The 21,158-nt window shown below is 44.7% G+C and overlaps 1 protein-coding gene across 1 annotated transcript in view; it reads right to left on the minus strand.

Moving 5' to 3' along the window:
- Positions 1-21,158, minus strand: part of LOC141176053 (uncharacterized) — a 49,981-nt gene that overhangs the window by 18,150 nt on the left and 10,673 nt on the right. The window contains exons 2-7 of the mRNA XM_073660033.1: positions 19,668-19,817; positions 19,359-19,538; positions 19,152-19,275; positions 18,971-19,068; positions 18,682-18,772; positions 16,721-16,866 (exon numbers count right to left, since the gene is read on the minus strand). Of these exons, the coding sequence (XP_073516134.1) occupies positions 16,721-16,866; positions 18,682-18,772; positions 18,971-19,068; positions 19,152-19,275; positions 19,359-19,538; positions 19,668-19,745 (717 nt within the window). The 5' untranslated portion in view covers positions 19,746-19,817. The remainder of the gene's footprint in view (positions 1-16,720; positions 16,867-18,681; positions 18,773-18,970; positions 19,069-19,151; positions 19,276-19,358; positions 19,539-19,667; positions 19,818-21,158) is intronic.

Here is a 21,158-nt window from a genome sequence, read left to right on the forward strand (position 1 = left end):
GACAACGCCAGAAGCGTCTTACCTGGGCCAAGGAGTAAAAGACCTGGACTGTTGCTCAGTGGTCCATGCTGTTGAATTTTGCATTTTATTTGGAAATAAAGGTCCCATAGTCTAAGGGAAGAGTGGAGAGGCCAAATACCAGAAAATAACCAACATACGTTGGAGAGAGGGTAAATAAAGATTATCTACCGGAAGAGACAATTACCCATTAAAAATTAACTTTTAATCTAAACACACTAAAATAATGTACTAAATAGTACCGTTGGGACAAACTAACATATAAGAAAAAAGACATAGAGGGATATAAAAGGTGAAAAGGACTAGAGATAGTGTCAACGTAATTGATACGATACAAGGGATAATAAACTAATCCCTTCCTGGCAGTGGAGTGTATCAACCCCCAAAATTCAAATAATGCCCCCGCTGCGCCAAGGCTATCCTTAACCTAGTCCCCAAAGAACCTTAATAATGCAATTCAAAAAGTACACATATAAATTTGACAAACAGCGTCCTAAGTAGCGTGTTCAGCAAATATCCAATAATAACGTCAATGGCATATAGAAAACTAAATGTCCACAGTAGTAGTAACGCCCCAATAAGTCAGCAAAAATTGAGGTGTATGAAAATGTAGTCCACCAGCATGCAGAGTCATATAAGACTCAAAAAGTAGTCCAATTAGATCTTGAAATAAATATAAAGTCCAGAAAATTTTTTTCAAAAAGCCACATCAAATGACCAATATAAAGCAAAATAGTAGTCCAGTAATCAAAAAATGTAGAAAATAAGTAGTAAATAGCAGTGTCCCAGAGAAAAAAATAAATAAAAATCTCCAATTAGAACCACAGAGTATTTCATAGTAATTGTAGTTCACCAAAAACAGTTAAGGGAAATATACACGATATTAGAGGTGCTGATGGATACAAAAATGACAATGTCCCAAATGAAAAAAAAGCTGCTAGTCAGAAAAACATGTATACATGTAATAACAATAAAAAAATCAATGGACTTATCTTGTTGCATCCAAGAAATGTTCAGGCTGGTGTATAGGCAAGTTCCACTTGTTGATCCAAAGATATTCAGTTTGTAGAGATCAAATTCAGCCATGCGATCACCAACGGAAAGAGTTAACATATATCAATCCAGAGAAAAAAAGACACCAGGTACCCCTGAAGATAGTACTCCATCAGGTGAGTATAAAGTAAGCTAAATGGTATTTCTTCCTGAGTAAAAAAGACATCAGTGCAGCAGGTTTTCCTTCAATATGAAAATACACCAGTGGATCAAATGTCCAAAAAAAATAGTCCCATAATTCCTACGCGTTTCGCCCCCCCCTCCTTGAATGTGGGGCTCATCAGGGGAAAAAAAGAAGAAAGTGGCTGTATTCCAGTGTGGTAGCATCTATTATCGATGCACCCTATCCCTCATTTAAACTTTCTTCTTTGTCTTTTTTCTTATATGTTAGTTTGTCCCAACTGTACTATTGAGTACACTATTTTAGTGTGTTTAGATTAAAAGTTAATTTTTAATGGGTAATTGTCTCTTCTGGAAGAGTGGAGAGGCCACAATCCAAGCTGCTTGAGGTCTAGTGTGAAGTCTCCACGATCCGTGATGGTTTGGGGAGCAATGTCATCTGCTGGTGTAGGTCCACTGTGTTTTATCAAGACCAAAGTCAGCGCAGAAGTCTACCAGGAAATTTTGGAGTACTTCATGCTTCCCTCTGTTGACAAGCTTTTTGGAGATGGAAATTTCATTCTCCAGCAGGACTTGGCACCTGTCCACACTGCCAAAAGTACCAATACCTGGTTTAAAAACAACAGCATCACTGTGCTTGATTGGCTGCAAACTCACCTGACCTTAACACCATAGAGAATTTAATATGAGATAATCACTTTTTGATGGTATCTTAAATTTAGTTAGAAGCACTTGTACAGTGGGGAAAATAAGTATTTGATACACTGCCGATTTTGCAAGTTTTCCCACCTACAAAGAATGGATGGGTCTGTAATTTTCATCTTAGCTACACTTCAACTGTAAGAGACAGAATTTAAAAATAAAAACCAGAAAATCGCATTGTATGATTTTTTAAATTGCATTTTATTGCATGAAATAAGTATTTGATCACCTACCAACCAGCAAGCATTCTGGCTCTCACAGACCTGTTAGTTTTTCTTTAAGAAGCCCTCCTACTCTGCCCTCATTACCTATATTAATTGCACATGTTTAAAGTCATTACCTGTATAAAAGACAAATGTCCACATACTCAATCAATCACACTCCAACCTCTCCAACATGGTCAAGACCAAAGAGCTAAGGGACAAAATTGTAGAACTGCACAACGCTGGGATGGTCTACAGGACAATAGGCAAACAGCCTAGTGAGAAGGCAACAACTACTGGCACAATTATTAGAGAATGGAATAAACACAAGATGACTGTCAATCTTCCTCGGTCTGGGTCTCCATGCAAGATCTCGCCTCGTGGGGTAAGGATGATTTTGAGAAAGGTAAGGAATCATCTTATAACCACATGGGAGGACCTGGTCATTGACCGGAATAGAGCTGGGACCACAGTCTCAAACATTACTGTTAGTAACACACTATGTCGTCATGGATTAAAACCCTGTAGGGCAAGCAAGGTCCTCCTGCTCACACCAGCACATGTCCAGGGCAGTTTGAAGTTTATCAATGACCATCTGCATGATCCAGAGGAGGCATGGGAGGTCAGGTGGTCAGATGAGACCTAAATAGAACTTTTTGGTATCAACTACACTCGCCGTGTTTGGAGGAAGAAGAAGGATGAATACAACTCCAAGAACACCATCCCAACTATGAAGCAGGGTGAGAGAAACATCATACTTTAAGGGTGCTTTTTCTGCAAAGGGTACAGGACGATGGCACCATATAGAAGTGAGGGTGGACGGGATCACATATCAAGAAATTTTGGCCAACAACTTCCTTCCCTCGGTAAGAGAATTGATGACGGGTCGTGGCTGGGTCTTCCAGCATGACAATGTGTCGAAGCACACAGCCAAGGAAACTAAGGAGTGGCTCTGTAAGCATTTCAAGGTCCTGCAGTGGCCTAGCGAGTCGCCAGACCTGAACCCAATAGAAAATCTTTGGAGGGAACTGAAACTCAACGTTGCCCAGCGACAGCCCTGAAACCTGAAAGATCTGGAGAAAATCTGTATGGAGCAGTAGGCCAAAATCCCTGCTGCAGTGTGTGCAAACTTGGTCAAGAACTACAGGAAACGTCTGACCTCTGTAATTGCACACAAAGGTTTCTGTACCAAATATTAAGATCTGTTTTTCTATTGTATTAAATCAGTATTGCATGCAATAAAATGCAAATTATGTAAAAAGCATAATGTGATTTTCTGGATTTTATGTTTTAGATTCTGTCTCACAGTTGAAATGTACCTACAATAGAAATTGCAGACCTCTCAATTCTTTGTAGGTGGGAAAACTTGAAAAATCGGCAGTATATAAAATATTTATTTTCCCCACTGTATAAAGGAAGGTGTATGGTATTCATCAGAGAATGTTTCAGAAATCTGCCTCAACGCTTTTCCCCAACAGGTTCATCAGGAGGCTTGATACAAGGATGATAATTCATGAAGTTCAGCATAGTTTGCCTAATAGCCAGGTGTCCATGTTTAAATATTCCACTTCATCCTAAACCGCGACCCAGACGAGGAAAATCATTCCAATTCCTAGAGCTGAATTGTCAAAAGATATTTTCCTGGGTTTTATTTCCTAGGTTCCAGCCGGTGTTGGCACTTCTGCCGGCCCCCGTGCAGGCTCTTATCTCATGTCCTGGCACTCATTTCCTCGGAAAACATCTAGACAAAAGACACAGGCGCCTTCTGTCACCATTGCCATTTGGGGACACCGCATGGTTTCACATCTTGCTGGGAACCCCGCAGGCAGCCTCCTGTGGTCATTTTACCTTTTCAGATTGGGGGGGGTAGCTCTCCCTTCAGGGAGATCTGGATGGCTCATGTGGACATCAACTCTCTGACCCTAGTATATCTCGGGGTCATAATATGGAATGCCCACTATTGGCCGGGCATATACTTGCGCTCTTTTGTCCTTCATTTATTCAACGAGAAAGGAATTTTATGGTAAATACAGAAGTCAAAATTTTCACAACTAAAGCACTGGGAACTCGGGTCAAAACGTTTTTGCTTTCATTAGCCCTAATGTCCAACGTGGCTTAATTCTATATATTGATTTGTAAAGTTACAATTTGTATGTATAAATATATTTATAGCTTTCTCCTTTTTGTTAGCATTATTTATATACAGTATGTGTTTTAATAAAACTGTGAGAACTATGGGCTGAATTTTCATTTCTATAATTATAAATCTTGGTGTAAAATTAGTGAAGAGTAACTGCAGGTGGATCTGTATCAGTGCGTGTTCACACATTGGGATTTGTGGGAGAAATAATCTGCATCAAAGTCCTCACATGTAGACCTGCAATAAGTCCTTCAGATGTCATCGACAATTTATTTTATGTCTTCAGCAGCAACCTTTAAAAAACACCATGATACTCGCTTACCATGTTGCCCATACAGCCTGATTAGTCGTCCAGGTCATAGTTGGCGAAAACATTTTTTTGGACAGATTTCTTTTTGTAAAGAGGCATCATTTGCTTTTCGCTGAGGGTCTGACTGCTGGTGCTGCTGTTCCATTGGACAGAACCTGGCAGAGGTCATATTACATCGGCCACTTTCGGAAGTAGACTGGGGAACCGGGTTTTCTCTGCAGGCTTTATTGTATGGCATTAAACCCTGCAGCTCCAGCAAAATAAACACAGCCTTACTGGCAAAGCTACAAAACAAAAGATAAATGATGGGACAGGTTCGCCCACACAGGTTGTAGCCAAGCCTTTAGCTCCTTCCTGAGCTATGGCATTCCAGTCTGGACACCTTGCCTCTCCAAACTCAACAGAAAAAAAATAGTGACTGAGCATTTAAGCTTGCTCAGCAACACCCTGAGGGGAGGTAGGGTGAATGACTTCCCACCCTCTTTGCCATTCACATAAAACCACACCCTTTAGGTGAGTTAACCCCTAATATATAACATGCTGGAGGAAATAACACCAGTGACTGTCACATATTCCCCCCCTCTGCCCAAAGCTGGGGGTTTGGGCACCTTCAGACACCAGACAGGGAATTCTAGACAGGGCATCAGCATTCCCGTGCAACTTCCCGGGCTTATTCTCCAGATGAAAATTAAAGTCTTGAAGACCTAAGAACCATCTAGTTACCCTAGTATTTTTACTCCTCTTTTTCCTCAACCATCTCAAAGGGGCATGGTTTGAAACCAATTTAAACTTCCGGCCTAGTAGGTAATATCGCAGTGTATCTAAGGCCCATTTTATGGCTAAACACTCTTTTTCTACTATTGCGTAGTTCTTCTCGCAGGACAAGAGCTTCCGGCTCAGATAGAGAATGGGATGTTCTTCCCCATTTATCTCTTGAGAGAGTACGGCTCCTAGGTCAACCTCTGAAGCATCTGTCTGGACCAAAAATTATTTTTTTAAAGTCTGATGCGACCAGGACCGGCTGCTTACACAGTGCTAGCTGCAACTGTTGAAACGCGGTCACTGTTTCCTCCGTCCACTTCACCATGGTTGATCTGGTGCCTTTTTAGAGGTCCGTAAGTGGCGCAGCCATCATGGCAAAACTTGGGATAAACCGCCGGTAATATCCCACCATTCCCAGGAACGATCTCACTTGCTTCTTGGAGAGTGGTTGCTGACAGGTCTGGATTGACTCCACTTTATTGACTTGTGGGTTTATTTTGCCTCTCCTGATGACATAGCCCAAGTACTTGGCTTCCTCTTTTCCAATGGCACATTTTCTTGGATTTTAGTAAATCCTGCCTTCCTCAGAGCATCCAGAACGGCCTGTAGTTTAGGTAGATGACTAGCTCAGTCTGAGTTAAAGACTACAGTGTCACCAAGGTAGACTGCGGCATACTCCTTATGTGGGGCTATGATCTGATCCATAGCCCTCTGGAAGGTGGCTGGGGCCCCCTGTAGTCCAAACGGCATCCGAGTGTATTGAAAGCACCCATGAGTTGTCGAGAAAGCTGTCTTCTCCTTGGCCATCTGGGACATAAGGATCTTCCAATAGCCCTTCGTCAGGTTGAGGGTGGTAATATACCTCGCTGGTCCCAGCCTCTTGATGAGCTCGTTGACGTGAGGCATCGGGTATGCGTCACACTTGGACACCTCATTCAGTCGGCGGTAGTCATCACAAAACCTACATTCTCCGTTGGGTTTTGGCACAAGGACGATGGGGCTCAACCATCCACTTGGACTTCTCTATCACGCCGAGGTCTAACATCCTCTTCACCTCGGCCGTGATCACCTCCTGGCGTGTTCAGGAATCCTTTACGGCTTCAGGTTCACCATTACATGTGGCTCATTTAGCACATTATGTTCTACCACCTGGGTATACCCCAGCAGCTCTGAGAACAGGTCCCAATTCTGCTGGAGCAGTTCTCGACACTTTGCTTCTGGGCTGGCAAAAGGGTCTCCGCTATAGTGACATCTTCAATCTGGCCTTTGGGAGTGGCTGCCAGGCAAGGAGTTCTCACGGGTTCCCAATCTCGCCACGACTTGAGCAGGTTTACATGGTACACCTGGTCTGGTTTTCTTCAGCCAGGCAGATGGACTCTGTAGTTCACGTCACTGAGTTTCTCCACCACCTCATACGGGCCTTGCCACTTGGCCAGGAGCTTCGTTTTAACGGTGGGAATGAGAACCAGAACACGATCCCCAGGCTGGAACTGTCCCAGTCTTGCCGACCAGTTAAAGACCCTCGCCTGGGCTTCCTGCTCCTGAAGGAGATGTTCCTTCCTGATGGGCATCACCTTCGCCATTCTCTCCTGTAACTGGGCGATATGTTCAATGATTCTCCGGTGGGGTGTGAACTCGGCCTCCCAGGTTTCCTTGGCAGTATCAAGGAGACCTCCTGGATGAAGTCCATACAGGAGCTCAAATGGAGAGAAGCCAGTGGAGGCTTGAGGAACTTCTCTGATGGAGAAAAGTAGAAATCGGAGCAGGTAGTCCCAGTCTCGCCCCATCCTTTACAACGACCTTCTTGAGCATCGCCTTTAAAGGTCTTGTTGAAGTGTTCCACTAGGCCGTCCGTCTGCGGATGGTAAACTGAGGTCCGAATCTGGGCAATCTGAAGGGCTCTGCATAGCTACTTCATCGCTTTTCTCATGAAGGGGGTTCCTTGGTCTGTCAAAATCTCTTTTGGCAGACCTGTCCATGCAAAAATATGGACCAGCTCTCGGGCTATTCTTTTACTGGATGAGTTCCTTAGGGGTACCGGGTCGCATAGGCCATGACCACCAGGATATATTGGTGGCCCCAAGCCAGTTTAACTAAGGGACCCACGAGGTCCATGGTAATCCTCTGAAATGGGTCCTCTATCATAGGTAGTGGAACTAAGGGACTACGGAAGTGGGAGGTTGGCACGGTTATCTGGCTGGTGGGGCAGGACCTACAATAGTTTAAGATTTCCCGGTAACATCCTGGCCAATAGAACCTCCTCAATATTCTCTCCTGGGTTTTCTCAACTGTAGCTGTCCCGCTAGAATATGTGAGTGGGCCATTTCTAATACCCTCCGACGGTATGACCCTGGAACTAACAGCTGTTCCACTACCTCTTCACCTTTTAGTTAGTCACCCAGTATAAAAGCTCCCCCTGAACTGGAAAGTGTGGGTACCTGGTTTCCACCCCCGGCACTTAAGCAATACCATTACAAACAGTAACATTGTCTCACGCCCCTTTCAAAGTCACTTCCTGAACTTGAGCTGACTCAAAGTTCTCTCCGGGCACCTCCAATTCCAAGAGGTCGGCCACCTTGGTCACAGTCTGGTCCTCGTTGCCAGAAAGGACACAGTGGGAACTCATCCACTTCCGATGTCGACTGGGATATTTCTCTCGGGTCCTGGCTTTTGTCCACGTAACTCAGTCTCGATCCCTTCCCCCACAAGTCCCAGAACAAGAGAAAATCGCGCCCCAATATGACGGGATGCATCAGGTCCTTGACCACCCTGACCTCATGGGATTGGGCGCCACAGTCTGTTCCAGCTGTCACTCTGGCCACCGGGTAGTTCTTGGCGTCCCCATGTATGCAGCAGACGCCCACAGATTTAGTAGGGGTCCAGACTCCCGTAGTCCAACAACCCCAGGACCATCACCCCATTAACAGAAATGGCACACGCCTGCGGCCCCTCGCTGGGTTGACAGTCCACACTGCAGGCTGGGTAAGCATTATAATGCAGCGGCTTGTGGCATTACGGTAGTTGTCCAGGATGTGTTTTGGCTGACCATGTACCTCTCCCTCAGGTGACTGGTCACATGACTGTGACATAGCACAGGTCCTGTGCACAACTAGAGGATGATAAGGCGGATGCAGAGCACATGCGCCAAGTGGTTGAGACCACTCTGCAGGACACCCGTGATGAAAATGGTGACCTCCGCAGAAGACCCTAGGTCTGGAAGCTCAGGTGAAGGAGTTGCAGACGTTCTGTGATAATCTCCAGAGGGCAGAGACATGCCTTAAGGAAAGAATCAGCAAGGTGGAAGCTGAGCGGAAAAAGATGGAGGAGTCTATCGGAGAAGCCACAGACCAGGGCCAGGAGTTGGCCATTGGAGATGGGAGGTATGAAACAAATACCTACTCGAATAATGCGAGCTCGGATGATTCGGTGGAAGTAGGAGCCGAGATCAAGGAGCTCAAGGAGTCGCTACAAGCCCATTTGAAGCAAGAGAAGCTTGAAAGACTGGCTGTTGAGAGCCGAGTGGGCGCATTGGAGACAGAGAAGTCTGAGAGAACTCTACTGTTAAAAGAGCAGTTGAAGCAGGAAGAGCTTCAGATATGGGCTGCTGAGAGGCGAGTAGCTGAGCTAGAGGAAGAAGTTTTCGAGCTCAAAGGTCGCCTAGCAAAGTATCACTCAGTGAACGAGGCCTCCTTGGAGAAGGAAAAGGGCAAACCAGTTGCACTCACTCCCTTATACCATGAGAAGGTGGACCTGAGGAGAGCCAAGAGAGTGTTAACAGAAGATAAATATGAAATGGAAGTGGTAAAGACGAAAATTTGTGAATTTGTAGCTGTGAGTCAGCTCAGGGGAAGTATACAGGGTGAAGAAGCTGAAAGTCAGTTGCCCCTGAAACCTGAGCTAGATGATCTTTTGGAAACCACTGGTGAGACAAAAACCTCTCGGTACAAGTGCCTCATAGATGTACCCGAGGATTTGAGAGAATGCACCAGTGAGTCTGTGCATGAAGAGTTTAAGAAGGCCGTGGGAGCCTGTGAGGTGTACTCGACCTCAGAAGCTAAACAGCTGGTGGTCCTGTCCACGACTGAAGTCACAGTGAAGAGGGTGGCGATCCTAAGTGACATACACGGCGATATATTCACACGAAGCGGTTTCTCCGGTTGAAGACGGAACAAGCCGTTAGACAACTGGAGCTTATGAGAAAAGCTCACAGTCTGCGGGAAGAGGTCATCCGGGTGCCTCATGTTCTGGTGAGAAAGCTCATTGGGAGAAATGGCCGAGCCATGCAGATGATGGTAAAGAAGTCGGGTGTGATGAGAGTAAGCAGTCCACGTGATCGACAGGACTGGATACCAGATGAAGACGGCATGGTGTCATTCTCCGCTGTAGGAACGGAAGAAAGTCTTGCATATATACGCATGCTGATGGAGTACCGAGTGACCTACCTGCGAGAGGTAGAACATTTGAATCTCGCTAGACTGCGAGTGGAAAGACAGAATCGCCTGAGCGGCAGAAGGTGGCAGCTGTCTAGAAATTGTGAGACCAGACAGAGAAAGGGCCCCCTAAATAACAGAACAGCTACAGCTGAAGTTAGGGACCTATCAAGATGTCCTGAGAGTAGTGGGCATGGGTTTAGAGGTAGTGAGACCTCCAGTAACTCAGGTTTGAGAGGCCCATACAAACGACCCAATAGAGTATGGGACAGTACGGAGTCTAACCGGACCTTAGATACCAGGGCGTGTGAGTCATCCTGCGGTATTGACCGCTGGGAGCGGGGGAGGTCTGACAAGGTTACGACTGACCGCTGGGAGCGGGGGAGGTCTGACAAGGTTACGACCCGGAAATGTGACTTGACAAAGTCAGTGACAATGACAGATGGTAGGTCCCTAAAGGAATGGGCTAATGTCGTTGGCTAATGTTCCAGGGGCTGAGCAGCGCAATTGTCAAGTACATGGTCTCTGTGTGAACTGGGGGTTATAATGTGATTGTGTATATTGTGTGTTCAACGCCACAAGTTTGAACAGAGGGGGGATATGTAATGCAGCAGCTTGTGGCATTATGGTAGTGGTCCAGGATGTGTTTTGGCTGACCATGTACCTCCCCCTCAGGTGACTGGTCACATGACTGTGACATAGCACAGGTCCTGTGCACACAGAATGTCTAATCACATGACTGTGACATCAGCACAGGTCCTGTGTGCGTTGGAATATATAAAAACCCTGGTAGTTTTGAGACAGGGGGGGGGTAAGGCGTGAGGCCTGTTCCCGTGTGGGGCACCATCAGCCTGGAGAGGCTTAGTGAGGCCTAGAGAGGCCTGGTGAAGCCTGAAAGGCAGAGGCTGGATGTTGGCTGTGTAAACATACCAGTAGCCTTGGATGGTACGAGGGCTGGAGACCCCCATCTGGGAAGCCGTAAAGCCACAGCGGTGGCCGAACAAACCTGAAGCAGCTAAAACCCGGCGAAGGTAAAAACACTGATTGATGTGGACATTTATGTTGTTGCCTAGCTGAGGGCTGTATCTGGAGCTAAGTGGACGTGTCTGTCGCTGGAAAGGCTCTTGGACATTATGTGTATGATATGTCGGCGAGCCACTGAGATGGACTCGGTTATGAGCGGTTTATGATAAATAATAAACTGCTGGACTGTGAAATACCGGAAGGTGTTGCCTGGTGTGCCTTAATTTACCCGGTGCAGCGAGTATCCCCCAGCATGATGACTAGCGCTGCCTTACAGCATAATGTGTACCTTGTCTGCCTAGGCTGCAGTCCATTGACTCAACAGATGTATGACACTGGGCGGCCACGTGTCCTGGATTGTGACACGGCCAACAGATTACATCCTTAACAACAGTCCTTGCGGCACCTTCAGTGGAAGTGGGACGCCCCCCCAGTTGTGGCTCTGAACCCCTTCCGTAGTAAACCCACCCCCTTTTGGGCACTCCAGTACAGGGAGGGATTTTTCAACCATTTGGTAGCTCTCTACCAGACCCACAAGGTCGTCGGTGTTCCAAGGGTTGCCCTGGGCAACCCTGATCTGCACTGGCCTGGGTAGGGAATGGATGAACCTGTCCATCACCACATGCTCAACCATCTGGGCAGGAGAGGAAGACTGTGGCTGCAACCACATCTGGACTAGATGTAGCAAGTCAAACATCTGTGAGCGTGGAGGTCTGTCGCCAGCATACGCCCAGTGGTGGACCCTTTGCGCTTTGACAGACAGTCACTCCTGAGAGTGCCAATATCTCGGTTTCAATTTGGCGTATTCCTTTGCGTCTTGTAAAGTCAGATCATAATAGGCCTTCTGCGGCTCCACGGGCAAATATGGCACCAAAACCTCCGCCCACTGCCCCAGCGGCAATCTCTCCCATTCCGCCACCCTCTCAAAAACAGTCAGGAACGCCTCAACATCATCCCCCGGGGTCATCTTCTATAATGCTCTCCTTACTCTCTCCAGTAGGTAACTAATTAAAAATAGTTACCTACAGGCCAGCTATTTAAAACTGTGGTTGTCCGTCACACGTATCACATATTACTGCGGTTCAAATCCAGCCATTTGTACTGAACGTGGAAAATATATAAAATGGGCAAGGCGCGGGTCAAGAGACGGGGAAGTGGACGTGATGGTGATGATGGTGCATGCAGAGGACAAGGACAAGGCCATGGGCTAGCTGAAATTGTGCCACAACAAACACCCACATCTTCTCGCTCGACCTTCCTGTGGCAATTAATAGGGGACCGCAGAACAGCACTATCGAACAAAGATCAGTGTGAAAAGGTTATTGGTTGGATAGCAGATTCCATGCTTCCAGTCACTTAGCCACCACCACCCTGTCTTCCACACAGTCAAGTCTCAGTAACCGTGAGTCTGGACCGCATATTCCTCACCCTGATCCTCCTTCCTCCCACCATTCCGAGTGCCTGGAGACAACTGATCCCACACTTGGACAGTCTGAAGAGATGTTCACTATTCCATTTATAGAAATCGGGCCTCTCACCCGGTCCACTTGAAGCGGGGCAAGAGGAGATCGCATGTAGCAATGCCCAAATATTTGAGCAGCCACGGTCACACGAAGGCGACGGTGGGAAAGTGTCACAAGAGGTGGACGATGATGAGACACAATTGCCAGAAAGTGAGGAGGAGGACCAGGGTGCGGAATTGGAAGAAGAGGTGGTGGATGATATAGTAACTGACCCAACTTGGCAAGAGAACATACAGAGCGAGGACAGCAGCACACGGAAGGGGGGGGGGGGAGGCAGAGCACCACAAAAGGCAGGAAGAAGCAGTGTGGTGGCCGCAGACAGAAGGCGGGCAACCGTTCCCCGTAACATCAACATGACGGACGTTGCCAGTACAACTGTTAGGTCTTTCCGAGTCTGGTTGTTTTTTAACCCCTTAACAACATGTGACGTACTAATACGCGTCTGTGCCCTGGGCTTTAAGAGCCAGACCCGTATTAGTACGTCATGGCGATCGCGTGCGCACACAGGCTGTGAGAGTGCGATCGCCGCCAGGTGTCAGCTGATTGTCACAGCTGAAACCCGGTACTATGTGCAGGGAGCGGTCAAGCACCGCTCCCAGCACATTAACCCCCGCGATGCTGCGATCGAAGTCGATCGCAGCATTGCGGTGGCAAGGGGAGGTGATCGCAGATACTCACCTCCTCTTCCGGCTTCCAGCGCTGTCTGCCGTGGCTTCCAGGATGTTGCCATGACGACCCAATGTCGTCATGACAACATCCGGGTCACCAGACAGCAGGAAGATTTTTTGGACATGCGCAGTGCATCTCCAAACTATCTTCTCCCTGTCCAGCGCTGACAGCCTGCATGGCACAGGGATGGTGCTGCATTCCTGTGCCATGCAGGCGATCAGAGAAAAAAAAGTGAAAGTCCCATAGTGGGACAAAGTAATAAAGTATAAAAACTATCAGAAAGTGAAAAAAAAATAAAAAAATTGCAAAAATATTTTTTAAAAAATAATCCACCAAAAATAAAAATATAATGTACCCATCAATAAATATTATTATACAAAAAAAAACAATAAAAGTACACATATTTGGTATCGCCGCGTCCGAAACAACCTGACCTATAAAACTGTCCCACTAGTTAACCCCTTCAGTGAACACTGTAAAAAAAAAAAAAAAAAAACGAAGCAAAAAACAAATGCTTTATCACCATACCGCCAAACAAAAAATGGAATAACACGCGATCAAAAAGGCAACTATAAATAAAAATGGTACCACTGAAAATGTCATCTCGTCCCGCAAAAAACAAGCCACCATACAGCTCCATCAGCCGAAAAATAAAAAAGTTATAGCTCTCAGAATAAAGCGATGCTAAAAAATAATTTTTTCTATAAAATTGCTTTTATTATGTAAAAGTGCAAAACATAGAAAAACGATATAAATGTGGTACCGCTGTACACGTACTGACCCGAAGAATAAAGCTACCATATCAATTTTACCACACGCGGAACAGAATAAAAAAAAAACAAAAAAAACAATTCCTGAATTGTTGGTTTTTGTTTATTCTGCCTCCCAAAAATCGGAATAGAAAGCGATCAAAAAATGTCACGTGCCTGAAAATGGCTCCAATAACGTCAACTCATCCCGCAAAAAACGAGCCGTCACATGACTGTCTGCCAAAATCTGGAAAAATTATAGCTCTCAAAATATGGCGATGCAAAAACTAGATTTTACAAAAAATGCGTATTTTAGTGTGTGACAGCTGTCAATCATAAAAACCCCATATGATTCTGGTATCGCTGTAATCACACCGACCCGAAGAATAAAGTCGTCTAATCACTTATACCGCACGAGGAACGGCGTAAAAAATAAACTCTTGGGTTAGGGCTGGGTTTGGGGTTAGGTTTGTGATAGGGTTGGGATTTTTTTCAAAAGTAAGAAAAAAAGATGACGATATGGCGACTAGTGTTGAGCGCAAGTGCTCGCTACTTGAGTTTGCATCGGGTGTTCTGGTATGCATGGAGTATCATGGGTATTTGAGTGACATGCTCGAGTCTCCGCCCCATATGCTTCGCGGCTAAAAAAACTTTGCGGGGATTGCCTGCCATGCACGAGCGATCCCCGCATGTTTTTTTTGGGGTTTCTAATAACCATGAAACATGCAAAGCAGGGACTCGAGCATGTCACTCAAGCACACGCTGTACATTGTGCATACCTGAGTACCCGATGCAAACTCAAGTAGCGAGCACTTGCGCTGAAGACTAATGATAACTTATTCAATATGAAGACCTAATGTTATCAAATTCTGTGTTGTACCTCTGGGTTCAAAATGTTCACTATACACCTTAATAAAATCCTTGAGGGGTATAGTTTCCAAAATGGGGTCACTTGTGGGGGAGCTCCAATGTTTGGGCACACAGGGACTCTCCAAATGCAACATGGTATCCGCTAATAAATTGTCGGCTCAAATTGTTAGCGGACACCATGTTGCGTTTGGAGAGCCCCTGTGTGCCCAAACATTGGAGCTCCCCCACAAGTGACCCCATTTTGGAAACTAGACCCCCCAAGGCACCTATCTAGATGCATAGTGAGCACTTGGAACCCCCAGGTGCTTCACAAATTGATTCATAAAAATGAAAAAGTGTTTTTTTTTTTCACTTTTTCATTTTTACGAATCAATTTGTGAAGCACCTGGGGGTTCCAAGTGCTCACTATGCATCTAGATAGGTGCCTTGGGGGTCTAGTTTCCAAAATGGGGTCACTTGTGGGGGAGCTCCAATATTTGGGCACACAGGGGCTCTCCAAACGCAACATGGCGTCCGCTAATTATTCAAGCAAATTTTACAATCAAAAAGTCAAATGGCGCTCCTTCCCTTCCGAGCCCTGCCGTGCGCCCAAACAGTGTTTTTTCCCCACATATGGGGTATCTGTGTGCCCAGGGGAAATTGCACAACAAATTTTGGGGTCCATTTTTTCTTGTTACCCCTGTGAAAATAAAAAAAATTGGGTATAAAGTAACATTTTTGTGAAAAAAGCTAAATGTTCATTTTTTTCTTCCACATTCCAAAAATTCCTGTGAAGCACCTGAAGGGTTAATAAAGTTCTTGAATGTGATTTTGAGCACCTTGAGGGGTGCAGTTTTTAGAATGGTGTCACTTTTGTGTATTTTCTGTCATAAAGACCTCTCAAAGTGACTTCAAATGTGATGTGGTCCCTAAAAAATGGTTTTGTAAATTTTGTTGGAAAAATGAGAAATCGCTGGTCAACTTTTAACCCTTATAGCTCCCTAACAAAAAAAAAAATTTGGTTCCAAAATTGTGCTGATGTAAAGTAAACATGTGGGAAATGTTATTTATTAACTCTTTTGTGTGACATATCTCTCTGATTTAAGGGCATAAAAATTCAAATTTTGAAAATTGCAAAATTTTCAAAATGTTCGCCAAATTTCCGTTTTTTTTCACAAATAAACGCAAGTGATATCGAAGAAATTTTACTACAATCATGAAGTACAATATGTCACGAAAAAACAGTCTCAGAATCAGGGGGATCCGTTGAAGCGTTCCAGAGTAATTACCTCATAAAGTGACAGTGGTCAGAATTGTAAAAATTGGCCTGGTCATTAACGTGCAAACCACCCTCGGGGGTTAAGGGGTTAAAGACTCTGCCGATAACCCCAAAAAGGCCATTTGCACCACCTGCCAGGCCAGCATCAGTAGAGGTAGCAAAACTACCAGTCTGACCACCACAAGCATGATCAGGAAGATGGCAGCAAAGCATCTGACTAAGTGGCCCAAATCCAAGGGTCCAGGAACAGTGTCTGCGGGTGGCATCACTGCTTCTTCCGCTGTTGTGCATGCAAACCAATCCTCTGTCCATGGCGCATGTGAAGATGCCTTACACCGGTCATTGCACACTCAACTAGCACCATCAGCAAGCACGTCCACGTCCTTGTCCCAGCGTAGCGTTCAGTTGTCAATACCCCAGTCCTTGGAACGCAAACGCAAATAAGGAGCCAACGTCTCACAGGCCACACTATTAAATTCACATATTTTGCGACTGCTTGCGCTCAAAATGTTGCCCTTTAGGCTCGTGGAGACGGAAGCTTTCTGCCACCTGATGAAGGCGGCCGTCCCTCGGTACTCGGTCCCCAGCCGCCACTATTTCTCCCCGTGTGTCGTCACCGCATTACACAAGCACGTGTCCATCGTGAGCCATGCCCTCAACAATGTAGTTACGGGGAAAGTCCACCTAACCACGGACAAGTGCTTCTGGGCAGGGACGGTACATCTCGCTGACGGCACACTGGGTTAATATAGTGGAATCCTGGACACAGTCGGACCTTGGGACGGAACACGTCCAAACAATATTTTTGCTTTAGGAGCAGTTTGTTTTTTAATGCTTATTTTGTGACTTTGATTTTCCTTATTAGTCAGTAATGAATGAAAAGACAGGACCTGTTTCAAAGGATCTTTGCTGTGAAGGGATGATGGTATATCTGGAGTAATGGCATTCGCTTCAATTGTATCCTGTGGGATCTCAAGATCATCGGATTTAAAAATTGCAGATGTCAGCTGTCCCTCTGATCTCCTGGTACAGTCATCTGCCGAAAAATAAAACCAATTGTTATTTTTCAATAAAAATATCCTTGAATTTTATATTTTTGAACATTTCTACTTAACGTGATTGTAGAAATGGCAAGTTATTTAAAAATGTTAAATTATTCTCCAAGACAATGACAGTTCACAGTCTAATAGAAAACCTCATAGCATGAACCAGTACAGCGTGGTGTCCAACTGATTGTTCATTCTGCCTCCCAAATATGGAATAAAAAGCCACCAAACAATGTTATGTAGGTGAAATAATACCAATAAAAACTTCTACTCATCTCACAAAAAACAAGTCCCCACTCAGGTTCATCATCTGTCAGTGGAAAACCAGAGGTTTCCACATTATTAGTGGCTCAAAGGCTTTTGAAAAGCAACATGGCTTCCATAAACCAATCCAGCAATATCCGCTCTCCCAAAGTCAAATCCCCCCCACACTTCTGAGCCTTGCAGTGCGCCCAAACCACTTTCAGCATCCATGTATTTGGCATTACTATAGTGAGAAGAACCCACTTATTTTATGGTGTGTGTCTCCTGGAGCACAATCTGGACACTATGTGTTGGACAATAAAATGGTCTATTTGCAATTTTCACTCTCCAACATCCCCATATCAAAGTTTAAATCACGCCCCTTTCACCTCATTTAAACTAAATCAATAAAAAAAAACACACACATATTTGGTGTCGCCGTGTTCAGAATCGCCCGACCAATATAAAGAAATAATTAATTCGATCGGTAAACGGCGTAACGAGAAAAAAATGCCAGAATTATGTTTTTTTGGTCGCCGCAACATTGCAATAAAATGCAATAATGGGCGATCAAAACATCGGATCTACCCCTAAAATTGAATCAATAAAAACATCAGCTCGGCGCCCAAAAAAATAATCCCTCACTCGACCCCAGATAACGAAAAATGGAGACGCAACTGTGAAATTGCATTTTATTTTGCAATTTAACCGCACTTGGAATTTTTTCTCCCCACTTTCTAGTACATGATATGGTAAAAGCGAAAAATAAAAAAAGTTATGGCTCTGGGAACAAGGGGAGCAAAAAACAAAAACGCAAAATGCTTTGGTCATGAAGGGGTTAAAGACTACCAGGGAGTTACACACTTATAGTGAGGCCGGCCGATCCCACCACAATCAAACTATCAAATCAGAATGAATGTGTATTTATCGCAATGTAATGCTATCGCAATCCTGTTTGAAGTTAGTTGGTTTTAAAAGAGATTGAAAAGTCAGGATAAAGGGAAACTCTGCTGTTATTGTACAGAAATTCACACTTGGCCTCACTGCACATTTAATGTTGTAGATCATAAAAGTGAAGTTTGGCCAGAAAGACTGGACCTGGTCTTGTAGGGACCATATGAGGACATTCAGCAGCACAGAAGGGAGAGAAGGTAGATTCATCCAATAAGATATCAGGGATCTAGGAAGCCAACACCATCATTACCCTCCACTTTCTCTACAGGCACATCACAATATTTTTCTTCAAGTGATTTTCTAGCTTGTCAGCACATTCTACGTACGCTGTCATTCGGCTTTATAGTTTACAGATCTGAGCAGGTAACGGTCAGCGTCTCCTAATCCCAGGGGGTAGGTGGATCCTCCAGGTTGTAAGTTCTATAGAAAAGGGCTTTCAATGTCCACAGTCATTTGAACAGTTTTGGGTGGAGGAGAATGTTGTGATCTAGAGGCAAAATGGTGATCACACGATTGTGATACGGCCGGACTACACCACCGATAAAGCAGCCACAGCCGGTGACTGAGAAGAATCTGTGACTTCTCATTATTTAGTGGTTACTACTCACCTGGGTAGTCGTATGTAGGAATCTCCTCTTTAAACCGCTCATCACCCCTCACATATGTCTCTGTAGTATTAATATGGGTCAGATCTTCACCCTGAAACAAATATTGTAAAAGTCACAGACAGATGGATAAGTCCCATCTATGATCAGCTCTAATCCTGCCATCTCCACCGTTCTCATTACACAAGTATAAAACATATAATACTGGTGGATAAAACAAGACTGAGCACAAGACCTTCACAGCCGTCTACACATCATAGGGGAGATCTCATGACACCTTCTCTCCATCTACCTGATGATCCTGAGGAACATTGGGGTCTCCTTTTTTAAAGTCCTGTGGAAGAAGAGGACGGGGACATCTCTCTGGTGTTGTCCTCTTACTGGATAGATCTGGAGGAAACACATACAGGGACTGAATTCATTCTTTACATACAGATAATTATAGGCCGTGTGTATTTAGTCCTGTCTATTACCTGGTGATGTGAGGGGCTGGGGAACCTCCATCATGATGTCCTTGTACAGATCTTTGTGTCCTTCTAAATACTCCCACTCCTCCATGGACAAATAGACAGTGACATCCTGACACCTTATAGGAACCTGACACATACAATGATACCATCATCCCCCCGATCCCTCCATAGTGTTAATGTATAAAGTCCCAGCATTCCCAGCAGTGTCACCTCTCCAGTCAGCAGCTCAATCATCTTGTAGGTGAGTTCTACAATCTTCTGGGCATTGATGTCCTCATGTATCAGGGGGTGAGGTGGAGGCCATGTGATTGTGCTCAGGGGTCTTCCCCATCCCTCAGACACAGGGTCCTGACAGCGCTCACTAGAGGTCTTCTTCACTAATGTGTAATCCTGGTTATGGAGAGACACATTAATAAATCTCACTCCAGACATTTCCAGAGTCCTCACCTCTCCAGTTCTGTCCATCTGTGATTCCCATAGATAAGAATGATGTAATGTGACGTCATCAGAATCTCTCACCTCTCCAGTAAGCCGGAAGAGGATCTCTAGGGTGAGGTGTAATATCCCCTCCACCATCTTGTCTCTGTCCATATCCATCTTTGATGGATAAATCAGGAAAATTCTCTTATATAGAAGATCTTCACAGAGAGGATCCAATATTGTAGAGACCTGAATGAGAAGAAGATGAGCCGATGTAACAAGTAGATGTAAAAAAGATTAATAAATACTGTAAATTAAAGAGATATTCATTACATGTGACATGAGAAATGAAATACCTACAATCGCAATCTTAAGGCTTATATTCATCATATCAACCCAAATATAACAAGTAGAACAAAAAATAACATATGATAGTAATAAGACAACACAGGTAGGAAAACGGGGGCACACCCAGTATACATACAGGTGCATCTCACTAAATTAGAACATCAGCAAAAAGTTACTTTATTTCAGTTCTTCAATACAAAAAGTGAAACTCCTATATTATATAGAGTCATTACAAACAGAGTGATCCATTATATAGAGTCATTACACAGAGGGATCTATTATATAGAGTCATTACACACAGAGGGATCTATTATATAGAGTCATTACACACAGAGTGATTTATTATATAGAGTCATTACACACAGAGTGATTTATTATATAGAGTCATTACACACAGAGGGATCTATTATATAGAGTCATTACACACAGAGTGATCTATTTCAAGTGTTTATTTCTGTTAATGTTGATGGTTATGGCTTACAGCCAATGAAAACACAAAAGTCATTATCTCAGTAAATTAGAATACTTTATAACATCAGCTTGAAAAATGCTTTTAAAATCCGAACTGTTGTCCTACTGAAATGTATGTTCAGTAAATGCCCTCAATACTTGGTCAGGCTCCTTTTGCATCAATTACTGCATCAATGCGGCAATGTGGCATGGAGGGATCAGCCTGTGGCTCTGCTGAGGTGTTATGGAAGCACAGGTGGCTTTGATAGCAGCCTTCAGCTCATCTGCATTGTTGGGTCTGATGTCTCATCTTCCTCTTGACAATATCCCATAGATTCTCTATAATAGATTCTCTATGGGGTTAAGGTCAGGCGAGTTTGCAGCCAATCAAGCACAGTGATACTGTTGTGTGTAAACCAGGTATTGGTACTTTTGGCCGTGTGGACAGGGGCCAAGTCCTGCTGGAGAATGACATTTCCATCTCCATAAAGCTTGTTGGCAGAGGGAAGCATGAAGTGCTCTAAAATTTCCTGGTAGACGGCTGCGCTGACTTTGGTCTTGATAACTCACAGTGGACCTACACCAGCAGATGACATGGCTCCCCAAACCATCACTGATTGTGGAGACTTCACACTAGACCTCCAGCACCTTGGATTGTGGCCTCTCCACTCTTCCTCCAGACTCTGGGACCTTGATTTCCAAACGAAATGCAAAATTTTCTTTCATCTGAAAACAACACCTTGGGCCACTGAGCATCAGTCCAGGTCTTTCTCTCCTTGGCCCAGGTAAGAC

Source organism: Phyllobates terribilis, unplaced genomic scaffold, assembly GCF_046119375.1.
Source record: "Phyllobates terribilis strain yellow unplaced genomic scaffold, ASM4611937v1 Scaffold_17__1_contigs__length_24005725, whole genome shotgun sequence".
NCBI classification, from domain to species: Eukaryota; Metazoa; Chordata; class Amphibia; order Anura; family Dendrobatidae; genus Phyllobates; species Phyllobates terribilis.